Source organism: Lipophrys pholis (assembly GCF_963383615.2).
Source record: "Lipophrys pholis genome assembly, chromosome: 14".
NCBI classification, from domain to species: Eukaryota; Metazoa; Chordata; class Actinopteri; order Blenniiformes; family Blenniidae; genus Lipophrys; species Lipophrys pholis.
The window spans coordinates 10,997,203-11,009,649 of NC_137633.1; the positions used below are offsets into that span (position 1 = coordinate 10,997,203).

General features: G+C 43.0%; 1 protein-coding gene across 3 annotated transcripts in view; it reads left to right on the forward strand.

The window, feature by feature from the left end:
- The window catches only part of sptb (spectrin, beta, erythrocytic), a 41,725-nt gene that overhangs the window by 16,419 nt on the left and 12,859 nt on the right, over nt 1–12,447 (forward strand). For all 3 annotated transcript variants that reach the window (XR_013935948.1, XM_080479356.1, XM_080479357.1), the window contains exons 3-18: nt 947–1,098; nt 1,204–1,377; nt 2,753–2,850; nt 4,226–4,306; nt 4,466–4,581; nt 4,676–4,788; nt 4,880–5,067; nt 6,022–6,139; nt 6,586–6,744; nt 7,492–7,794; nt 7,877–8,027; nt 8,550–9,420; nt 9,576–9,713; nt 10,115–10,874; nt 11,139–11,341; nt 12,161–12,251. Coding sequence is in view for 2 of the 3 variants with exons in the window: in XM_080479356.1 (XP_080335482.1) it covers nt 947–1,098; nt 1,204–1,377; nt 2,753–2,850; nt 4,226–4,306; nt 4,466–4,581; nt 4,676–4,788; nt 4,880–5,067; nt 6,022–6,139; nt 6,586–6,744; nt 7,492–7,794; nt 7,877–8,027; nt 8,550–9,420; nt 9,576–9,713; nt 10,115–10,874; nt 11,139–11,341; nt 12,161–12,251 (3,716 nt within the window). In the remaining variant the exon portion in view is untranslated. The remainder of the gene's footprint in view (nt 1–946; nt 1,099–1,203; nt 1,378–2,752; nt 2,851–4,225; nt 4,307–4,465; nt 4,582–4,675; nt 4,789–4,879; nt 5,068–6,021; nt 6,140–6,585; nt 6,745–7,491; nt 7,795–7,876; nt 8,028–8,549; nt 9,421–9,575; nt 9,714–10,114; nt 10,875–11,138; nt 11,342–12,160; nt 12,252–12,447) is intronic.

The window sequence follows — 12,447 nt, forward strand, 5'->3', positions numbered from 1 at the left end:
GCAGAAGATGCTTTCAAAGTCAGATCAGTCTGTTGGATTTAGAGGAGTCCAGGCCATATTGTTATGGTGTTTAGTAAGGTAATGCTGATTCATATTTGTAAGATTTAAATATTTCAACACGGTGAAAATGGGTAAAGCGACACAGACAAGAATGACCTACATACACAGCAGTATGTTAAACACACTAATGTTAACATGCTATATGATTTCTCATCGACCCCCTCCTGAATGGCCAGGTTTCTACAACATGTCATCTACTATTTCACGAGTGCACCGACGGTTTAAAAAATACTTTAAACATTTAATCTGCAATTTTGTCACTAATACGTTTAACAGAGGAAATTCAAGATTCATATTTGCATTTGTTAACAAGACTTTGTGAAACTTTTATACACTTTATTGTTTGTCCTATAACTTTTCTTTAAATGTAAATATGCCATACGCAGAATTTGAAAGAGTAATCGATTGCTTTTAAAAGGAAACTGATAATTTCACTAGTTTTCAAGATAAATCATACTTGTCATTACAGTTCAAGCCAGTAAAGTTAGTTGTTCTTGAATAAAAACTTTGAATACTCCTTTAAACATTGGTTTGGTTTAGAAATGTAATTTCTGAGAGACAAAAGTGGTTTAAACTACATTATCGACTGACTTCAATTAAGCTCATGAAGCCAAACAAGCATTTTGAGATCCTGTCAGCTCACTAATGTAAAGTAAAATACTGGATGCTTTCAGACGGAGCTTTCTCTGTCGAAAATGTATTTTACTTAACTCTGCAGCGGTCCCTGCCACGTTCTTTCTGCAGTCTCACAGGCATCTGCACTACTGAAGTGCCCTTGTGCATGACAGTAAATCCCTACCAGCTCCGGTGGCACCGTTCTGCAGCTGTGAGGATTTTGCATTATTCACGAGGCTCATGTTCTTTCTTAACTTTGTGCTCCCATCAGATGAGCGTGAGGCGGTGCAGAAGAAGACCTTCACTAAATGGGTCAACTCGATCCTGTCCCGGGTTGGCTGTCGCATCTCTGACCTCTACCTGGACCTGCGGGATGGACGGATGCTCATTAAACTGCTGGAAGTGCTGTCTGGTGAAAAGCTGGTAAGACCTATTGGTTAGTTCCACCTCATATATATTTTCTTATCCTTCACTCTCTTGTTCTCAACCCTTCTTCTTTGTTATGTTTCTTTCTGCTTTGCTCTGAAGCCAAAACCCACTAAAGGCCGGATGCGTATCCACTGTTTGGAAAATGTGGACAAGGCGTTGCAGTTTCTTAAAGAGCAGCGGGTCCATCTGGAGAACATGGGCTCTCACGACATCGTCGATGGCAACCACCGCCTCATCCTGGGACTCATTTGGACCATCATCCTACGGTTCCAGGTGAACGGAAAACCCAAATAATACTTAATAATTCACAGGTTGTTTCCAAGAATTTTGCTAAAATTGCTCCATTTCCTTTTTTAATCCAATATCACATGGTATAAAGTAAGCTGTGTAGACATAAATAGAACTGCATAAGTGCTCAAAGTATTTTATGTACATATTAGGCTTTATATTTATGAGATAGAGATTAAATAACTTTTGTGCTGCCTTCAGATTATTTGCAGTTTTTGCATTTGCACTAAAAGTGCTGCAATAATATACTTAAACCATATATCACATCTTTAAGTCCTTATATAAAATTTGCAGCGGTCGAAACTGTTGCATTTATGGTTTCACATTATGATTATTTCATCATTTTGTTCATATTAGTACATTAAATTCAACTCTAAAATGAGGTTTCATCCTCCATTTATGTTATTCATGAATGATTTATTCTCCAATTTTAAAATAAATTTAAAAAAAGATCATGCTGGGAAAAGGCTTCCCCCCTGACCCCCAGATTTATTTATTTATTTTTAACATTCTCTGCCACTGTGCCCCTCAGTGTCGATGTAGAAACTGTTTTCTGCATGCAGGCAGCACAGGAGCAGGTTTATCTTGCAGCCTTGGGATGTTTTTGAGTTTTTTCTTTCTCTCTCTCTCATTTTTTTTAAAAAAAAACCAAAAACGATGCCTTCAGGTTCCAGCCATTATCATCTGCCGTTAGAAGCACATCCAAAACATCACATCCTGTCTGTTAAACTCTCTTATCTTTTGCAAGGGGCCATATATTTATTTTTAATTTGACAGCATCTCTTGTTATTTTTAGACGCGTTAGTTCAAACAATATGGCTTTCTGCATAATTCAGCTTGTTGAGAGCGGGAAAAAAAGGGGAAGAGAAGAAAAGGCAAAAACAGGAAAAGATGAAGTTGACTCTGTCCTGTCTTTATCTTTCAGTCTGCATAAACCAAGGAGAACCAAAGCTAACTAAATTTAGCCCTCTCTCAGGGCCTGTCTCTCAGATCACATCACTGCTCTAATTACTGGCCCACTGTGGGAAAATAAGAACTTCAATAATTACCACCCCTCTTTCTATCACTTGGATCCAATATTCAGTTTTGGGAGAATCGGCCCGGCTAATAACATTGATGATATATCACTTGAGATTACTTTTGTTTTACACAAATATAAAGACATCCTTGTTTTTCTACAAGCTGTTATAAATGATGTATCTCAAAGGGATTTCCTGTGCCACTTTTGCCAAAATGTTCCCCACTGGTACATCCTATTAACAACATGCTACTATCAGCGTTTAGTTTGTTTCCGTTTGACTGTGAACATCAGATAAGTTTCATTATTCACCATCCAGCTGTGCTCGTTGTTCCACATCAGATCCAGGACATCATTGTGGAAACGGGCCAGGCGGACCAGAAGGAGACGCGCTCAGCCAAGGATGCTCTGCTTCTGTGGTGTCAGATGAAAACTGCGGGGTAAGAGCTGCGTGCCACCTTTAACCTCACCAAGCTGTTGAACAACGACCGCACGCCCAGCACTGAGCACAACTGCACGGCTGATTGTAGGTTAGATCGAACCTATTAAAAAACATACATTTTAGCCCGATTTGTTTAAACGGCCACGCAATAGAACAGAATCGAAAATACTTGATTAATCCCAGAGGGACACTCTAAATGCCATGTGTCTTTAACCTGCATCAAAAACAACCACTACTACTGCTACTACTGAAGAAATCAATGGTATTTTTCCAGGAGTGACCACAATGATCGACTCTTTGTGCCCGTTGCAAAGAAAAGAAATAATCTTGCATAGTTCCAGAAGAAGACGTAATGATCTATTTTTACACGAGAGAAATGGGCCGACTGCCACCGTCCTGCTGAGGGACTGTCAGGCTGAAAAATCCTCGCAGCGTCAGTATTTTGACCTGAGCGTGGCTGTAACAGGGGATGTGAGTGCAGCTGATAAACAGTGAGTCTGTGCGACAGCTCACATGTCTAATTCACCATTATGAGTAATTTATAAAGTTACTTGTACTGTATTGGGACTTGTATGTATAGAGCTCGCTGCCATACAGTAATATACTCAGCTGAAAGTCAGAACCTGGAATGGATTCATAATAAAGTGTTTTAATTACAGTGAAGGTGGATTTGAGATTGAAACACACGTGATGCAAAGACACAAATGAGGGGAACGTAAATCTCCTTGAAATGAGTTGAAATGTGCATCTGTTCGCTGAAGCCCTGCAAACTGTGTGGAATGTTTATGCAGCAGTGTTGGCGCCGCGATGCACAAACTGATGATGTTTCGACTTTGCTCGTTCTGCACCGAAAGCTTGTTCAGGCTTCTTTACCACCAAAGGGACGAGTTTGGAGGCTTCCTTTTATTTGCCGTGAGATTTGTTGGCGGCAGCGTGAGACAAAGACTGAAAGCTGATATCTGGTGGTAAAAGCGTGACAGTCGGTAATCTTGGATAGGTTTGTTTTTCTCTTTCCAGCTGATACCTGCAGCTCCATATTTAGTGTTCAGACATGAGCGTCGTAGCACTGCTTTCAACTCACTCTGGGTAAGAGAGCAAACAAGTGTATCTCCCAGAATGTCAGACTGCCGCTTTTAGGTTAAAGGTATTTATTCTGAGTGTGCTGATAGGCGAGACGTTTCTCTGTGGATGTGCCCGGAGGACATGGATGTCACCAGTCTGACATAACATTATATCTTCTTCTAGGTTTAAAGCTAGAGGGGCTATTAAGTGTACTTGCGGAGAAGCAGATCAGAACCCGTTTTGGTGTAAAGCAGGAGCTCCTCCGGAACATCTGTGATTGTCGGTGACATCTGCTTCCTGTTGTCTTGCAGATACCCCAATGTCAACATCAGAAACTTCACCACCAGCTGGAAAGACGGCATGGCCTTCAACGCTCTCATACACAAACACCGGTAAGAGGAGATGAGTCGCACTGAATCCACTCTCACCATCTCTGAAGTGTAAACACGCGAAGCCCGTCCGCTCGGCGTCTCGCCGCCTCGTTCTCCTTCGTCTCCTTCCGCCGCCTCACTGTCACTTTCCTCCTCACACTCTTCATTTCGCTCTCCCAGGCCAGATCTGGTGGATTATAACAGTCTGAAGAGGTCCAACCCGACGCACAACCTACACAGCGCCTTCAACGTGGCAGAGCAGAAGCTTGGTGTGACCAAACTGTTAGACCCAGAAGGCGAGTGACTGACGGAGTAGAAACAATTGTTTGAAAAGAAACACGTCGGGAGCTGCGATGTGTCATGTTCGTCGCGTTCCCTTTTGTCTTCCAGATGTGTTCACAGAGAATCCAGATGAGAAGTCCATCATCACGTACGTGGTGGCATTTTACCACTACTTCTCTAAGATGAAGCAGCTCGCTGTGGAGGGCAAGAGAGTAGGAAAGGTGAGACGGAAATACTATTATTCATGCGGGCATCAACGGAAGCTTGTTGTTGCCTCTCTGGTTTAGCTCCCGCTTCTCTCTCTTCCTGCAGGTTCTGGATCACGCCATCGAGACGGAGAAGATGATCGATAAGTACGAGACTCTGGCGTCGGACCTGCTGACGTGGATCGAGCAGACCATCATCGTGCTGAACAACCGGAAACTTGCCAACTCGCTGACCGGAGTGCAGCAGCAGCTTCAGGCCTTCAACACGTACCGCACTGTGGAGAAACCGCCCAAGTGAGTGAAGCCAGGCCAGCTCTGCACCGCAGTGCACTCCACCACCTCCACCTCAATCTTAAATCACTGCTCTGCTTCTTTTCTTCTTCTTCTTCTTCTTCTTCTTCTTCTTCTTCTTCTTCTTCTTCTTCTTCTTCTTCTTCTTCTTCTTCTTCTTCTTCTTCTTCTTTTTTAAAGAATTCAATTTATGCTAATTTGATTATATAGGTTACCAGGGTTTAATTAGTGAGAAAATCAAAGGGGTTAGGTTGTGTGCATGCTTCATTTCCCAGCATCTTTTATTTGAATTATAATGAAAAAAGAAATTAAAAAAAGACCTGAGGTAATAGTTTTATTTAAATACACAATTTAGTATTGTAATGTAAAAACTAAAACATATAAAAATGATGAGATATGCTTGGGTAAACAACCACAAGTGGTCACAACATTTAAAACTGTTGCATATCTGTGTCTTTCATTTCCACTTCCGAGCTAAAAGGAGCACATCTCCAATATTGTTTTTTGTGGCCATAAAATGTACCTTTCCTCGGACAAAGTTTGGCATCTGATGTTAAAGTTAAAAACATGACTGTCCATGTTGGTAGCTCTGCTTCACTTGGATTGATGTGTTCCGTCCACTCTACAGGTGAAGTGGCTTTAATTACTGAGAGACTTTAATTACTGAGAGACTTAAAGAGCAATAAACTGATTCCGCAGGAGGGATGAGCCGACCAGTGGGTGGTGGAAAATCAAACCCCGAAGGTCACAAAACAATGAAATACCAGCATCTTCAAAACATCGTCTGGGTTTATATTTATACATACTCATATTTTACATTCAGTCTGTGATATTCACCCACAGTATTTTTAGCATTGCCATGTGTTTGCTTGTTTGTTTTTTACCCTGTTTTCTTATTTCCAGCTTCTGTTTTGACTGATGACCTTGCAACGTGTAACATTTTTAATCTTTGCTCAGGTTTCAGGAGAAAGGAAACCTGGAGGTGCTGCTGTTCACCATCCAGAGTCGCATGAGGGCCAACAACCAGAGGGTTTTCACACCTAAAGAGGGAGCCCTGGTTGCAGATATCAACAGGGTGAGATACCCATGTGCCCTTAGCAGACAATGCAGATTCAGTACAGGGCTGCCTCGTGTCTCTCTGCCGGCGCGCTCAGATTGACGAGCACCATTTATTCAGTAAGCTAAAAGTCAGAGGCGGCAACTGAATAACAGAATTTGATCATATTGGTATATACAGTATTATAGCTTAATCCATAATCTATGCTTAGGAAAATAATGATCAGATTGTAAATTTCTCATTTAGAAGGTGGTGAAACTTGATGGTTTCTAATTAATGTTTCACTGGGAAGGGAAAAATTTTCTGAATATGTTTAAGCATACTTCATTCAGCTGGAGTTTTATCAACAGTACCCTTGGAAAAAAAAACAAAAGTCAATGTCAACCAGCTCTATCATCTAATTTTGAAATATGATGTCGACCGATCATCAAACCCCCGTGGTGCTCCTCATCATCTGTGTGCAGGCCTGGGAGCGTCTGGAGAGGGCGGAGCATGAGCGGGAGCGCGTCCTGAGGGACGAGCTGATCAGACAGGAGAAGCTGGAACAGATGGCGAGAAGATTCGACAGGAAGGCAGCCATGAGGGAGACCTGGCTCCTGGAGAACCAGAGACTTGTGGCCCAGGTAAACCCCACAGCGACACGAATAAAGCTCTGACTTTGTTTGCATTTGCATTTGTTTCACTGCAGCCATTGTTCGCGTTGGCGGAATGTGTGGCGAGACAACACGCCTATTTTGGGTTCGACGTTTCAGTCTCAAGCACAATGTTTTGACTTAAAAAAAAAAAAAAAGAGATTCTCTGTAATTAATTGAAACAGCAGGTTGTCTTCACATCCGTAGATTTCAAAGGGAAGGAAAAAAAGCAGGAACAGGTTTTCTTGAAAACATGAAGTGATGAAATAAACTGAAAACTACAGCTGCAAGTTTAACCCCCCCCCCCAAAAACAAACTTACTTAAAAAAACATTGAGGTTTTCACTCAAAATATTCTTCAAAGTGAATAAAAGTACTTCCACTGTCACTCATGCTCTTTATGTTGTGTCATGTTATTATAACAAAATTAACATTTAAAGCCATAAAATTATTTACCCCTTTTCTTACCCGTGTAGTTTAATAATTAAGTAGATATTTAGGGTTATTACTTTAACTATATTGCTAGTTATTAGTTAATTAAGTATATCAACACATAGTATTTGTTTTTTAACCTGCTGAAAATGAGACATTTTTCTCATATGCAGGACTAAAAAAAATTTAAGTTTGTGCAGTTATGGTTTATTTTTCCATCAAGAAAACAAGACACCACTGATGATCGCGTGTTGCTTTGTGATTTTAATCTTGAACTTAAACCAAGACTCTCCTTTCCACTCCTCAGGACAACTTTGGCTACGACCTGCCTGCGGTGGAAGCAGCGAAGAAGAAGCATGACGCCATCGAGACGGACATCGCTGCGTACGAGGAGCGCGTTCAGGCCCTGGTGGACATCTCCAAGGAGCTGGAGTCCGAGCGCTATCACGACGCCAAACGGATCGACGTGCGCAAAGACAACGTCCTGCGACTTTGGGACTACCTGCAGGAGCTGCTGAAGGCCCGGAGAGCTCGTCTGGATAAGAACTTGACCCTGCAGAGGATCTTCCAGGAGATGCTGTACATCATCACCTGGATGGACGATATGAAGGTACATCAGCCGACCCGTTCACACTGTAAACGTGTGTTTTCCCAAACAGAAAGACGAACACATCGATTCCTCTCCTCTTCAGGCCCGGCTGCTGTCGCCTGACTTTGGGAAACACTTGCTGGAGGTGGAAGACTTGCTACAAAAACACGCACTCCTAGAGAATGACATCGCCCTGCAGGCAGAGAGGGTGCAGAACGCCAGCGCTGCCGCTCTGAAGTTTGCCAATGGAGACAGTGAGTAGAAAAGCTCACGATGCCCTTGGAAAATCTTATCCTTGTTAAAAAAAAAAACTAACAAAAGAAAAAAAAAAACCTTTTCTGTGGAAAAAGCAGATTGTTCATAGTGAAATATCTTGTGGTGATGTCATCGGCAACACAAGATACCAACGCAAAATATCTCACGATAAACAATCTGGTGTTGATATATCATTGTCAAATATGGTGCTAGTCAGCTTTTCAGTATTTTCCAATAATATTTACAAGATTTGAGATGAGATGAATTGAAACATTGCAAATCGTTTGTGTTTCATTACTGTCCATCCATCCATCCATCCATCCATCCATCCATCCATCCATCCATCCATCCATCCATCCATCCATCCATCCATCCATCCATCTACAATTACACCAACAGGCAATTGAAGCACACCAGATAGACTCCAATTGACCCAAAGTCTAGTAAACATCTCAAAAGGCTGACAAAAATGCAGTGAGTAGAAGTTGTTAATAGTTTGTTTCTCTTTGTTCTCTCTTCAGGCTATAAGCCCTGTGACCCCCAGGTGATCCGGGACCGGGTGCAGCACCTGGAGCTGTGCTACCAGGAGCTTTGTGCCCTGGCTGCCCAGAGAAAGGCGCGTTTGGAGCAATCCCGCCGCTTCTGGAACTTCTTGTGGGAGGTGACGGAGCTTGAGAGCTGGATCAGGGAGAAGGAGCACATTTTCTCCTCCCTGGACTACGGAAAAGACCTGAGGAGTGTTCTGGTGCTCCAGAGCAAGCACAGCGCTTTCGAGGACGAGCTCGGGGCCCGCAGAGCCAATCTTGAACAGATCTTGACTGAGGGGGATAAGATGATCCAGGCCAAGCACTTTGGCTCGCCAAAGATTCAGGAGTGCATGGACAACATTAAGAGGCAGTGGCAGCAGCTGGAAGAGCTGGCTGCATTTCGAAAACAGAACTTGCAGGACACTCAGACCTTCTTCCAGTTTCAGGGAGACGCTGATGAACTTAAGGCCTGGCTGCTGGACGCCAAGAGGCAGATGACCAGCGACGAAGTCGGCCATGATGAGTACACGACGCAGCGGCTCCTGAAAAAGCACAACAACTTGAGAAACGAAACAATCAAGAATGGAGCCACCATTGAAGCTCTGTCCAAACAGGCCAACGGGCTGCCAGAGGAGCTGCAGAACACCCCTGATATCCAGAGACGCCTGAAAGACATCAAGGACCTGTACATGGAGCTCATGTCTCTGGCTGACTTGAGACAGAAGAAGTTGGATGACGCCATGGCTCTGTACACCATCTTCAGTGAGAAGGACGCATGTGAGCTGTGGATGGGCCAGAAGGAGACGTGGCTGGTGGGATTAGACGTGCCAGAAAAGCTCGAGGATCTGGAAGTTGTACAGAACAGGTACACAGAATATATGATGCTATTATATACTCCTGAATTAGATATGCATCACACTTATTTACAAAAAATGTTGGCGATCACACCTATAAATTAATGTTTCTCTACGAGAACTGAATCCATTGTAATACTTTTTCCATTTGACATTTTCTTTGCAGACTCAGCATTTTAGCCCAAGAAATGGTGAATGTTCAGTCCAAAGTCGACAACGTCAACAAAGCTGTGAAACAGCTTGAGGACAGCAGACACCCGCGGACCAAAGAGGTCAAGGAATGTCAGGCACGGCTGAATAAGAGGTGCTTTTCATGAAAACGTCCCTTATGTGTGGATTCATAAATGAACACAAAGTCATATTCCTTCTTTATATGTATTTTGTGTCCAGAAGTATCTTTAAAATTATGTTAATGTTTGATTGCTCTGCTCCCAATTGATAAGAAATTAATTTAGATGGAAAATACAGATGATTTTTCATGGCTGTACACTTTTGTACAACAAACAAGCATAAATTGTGTTTGTATGTGTTTAACAAATATTTATTAGCCGCTGATAAAAGTTGTTACTTGCCAAACAAATTATATTTTCTTCCCTGTAAAATTACAGTTAGAAACTAGAGGCATTACTCAAGGTATTGAATGTAAACAATGAAATACATGACTGACATTAAACGGTGTGAACCCATGTAATCATTGTGTTCCAGGTGGGAGGCCTTCAAGGCCATGGTTGAGGAGAAGAAAAGGAAAATAGATTCTGCTGTTAGTCTGCACAACTATGGGCTGGAGTGTGATGAGACGGAGACTTGGATCCGAGACAAGACGCGCGTGATCGAGTCCACGCAGGATTTGGGCAATGACCTGGCAGCAGTCATGACCATCCAGAGGAAACTGTTCGGCATAGAGAGAGACTTGGCGGCCATCGACTCGAAGCTCACCTTCCTGACGAAAGAGGCTGACCAGCTGGCCCAGGACCACCCGGAGAACGCAGCGGACATCTTGGCCCGCCGAGGAGAGCTGGACGCAGCCTGGGACGCGCTGAAGAAGACACTGAAAGACAGGGAGGACTCTTTGGGCGAGGTCAGCAAGCTGCAGACTTTCCTCCAAGACATGGATGACTTCCAGTCCTGGCTTTTTAAGGCCCAGAAAGCTGTGGCGTCCGAGGAAATGCCCGCGTCGCTGCCGGAGGCCGAGGAGCAGCTGAGCCTTCACGACGCTGTGCGCGAAGACATAAACAACCATGAGGAGGACTATCACCGAGTGAGGGACACCGGTGCTCAGGTCACCCAGGGGCAGGAGGACGATCCTCAGTACCAGCAGCTGCAGCAGAGGCTGACGGGGATGGACCGAGGCTGGTACGAACTCCAGAAGATGTGGGACAGCCGCAAGAATTTCCTGGACCAGTGTGTGGGCTTCCAGCAGTTCATGAGGGACGGCAAAGCTGTAGAGGCCATTCTTAATAACCAGGTACCGTACTGCACCATATTATCATGAATGTGTCTCTGTGAGTGTAAAAGTCCTCAGTGACTGCAAGTGGCCTGTTAATGATGGGTTAGTGATGCTACAGGTATTTAAAAGAATGTGGGGTTGAAGAATGCCGCACTGGCAGTTTCCATCTTGCGTACTTTTCTCACAATAATGCAATCTGCTTGTAGTTTTCAAGACGGGTTCTCTTTTTCTTCGTTTAAAGAAACAAAAAATACAAGTTTTCCGATGGCTGTTTTGTTGCAGGAGTACACACTGGCACACATCGACAAACCGGATACTTTGGCCGGGGCGGAGAAGGCTTTGAAGAAGCACGAGGACTTTGCGAGCACCATGGAGGCCAACGAGGACAAAATTGACGGCGCCCTGCAGTGGGGCCGGCGGCTGGTGGACAGCAACAACATGTACTCTGGAAAAGTGCAGGACAAAATGGACTCGGTTCGAGACAGGCGAGTCATAATGGCTAGTGTTAAGAAATCATCGGAAATGTAAATGTTGAAGTGGATATCTTAAAGCGCAACTTAGGTTTTTCTGGTTTTTGACCACTATTATTCCTGCATTCAAAAGGGTGATTAAATACAGAGAATATACTGTTAACCTGTACAACACCTGTAAACATAACTTCAACTGTTGGCTGTGGTCATCAACATATGAAAACTGAAGTTAATGTCTAACCACAGTTTTTAAATTAATGTATTGCGTAAAATCAAGCAACATATCCTCAATTATCATAGATTAACCATAATCTACAACTGAAACACAACTCAGAATTGACAAAAAAAAATTTTCACATAAATAAATAACATACATACTGTAAGTTAGCAGTTTTCTTCAAAAGAAATCCAACTTATTTACCTTCTGGAGACTGAATAGGATATAAAAGACTTCTATGTTTATCTTTCCACTTTCATGCACCAGTTCAGACACTGAGCTTGTGTTCCTTTCAGTTTTCCTCAGAGTTTGAGCTCAGCAAAAAGGCTTTCTCATCCCTGTATCATTAGCGTCAAGAAGAGGCTGTGAAGAGGGCATGGGAGCTACTCCCATTAACTCCCACAATTCAGCTTGGTAGACAGGCACCTGCAATAATGGATATTGATCTTTAAGTGAGAGCTATTCCTCACAGTGTAGCGGAGTTTGTGCGGATTCATGTACGGCATCTTGTTTGTTCGAAGTATTCCACAGAGGGGACTGTTGAGCTGGAACAACAGTTTATACAGTCTGAAACTTTAGTTTTAACGCCTTTCCTTCATTTTGTGTTTGATCCGCAGGCATAATAAGAACAAAAGAAGAGCCGAGGAGGTGTCTGAAAAGCTCCGAGATAACCGTGACCTGCAGCACTTCCTGCAAAACACTCAAGATGTGAGTTCACTGTCAGTTTACTGCTCTTGTAACTGTTTGAAAACATCAATTATTGCAATAATTAACTTAATTATTCCTTCACTTACATCCAGGATTGTAGTGTTTTGCTCATTTTATCTCTTGATGATTCTGCTTTATTTGCGAATCACATCGTGCTGTGTTTATTGCAGCCTCACACCAAACTTGTATCGCTCTG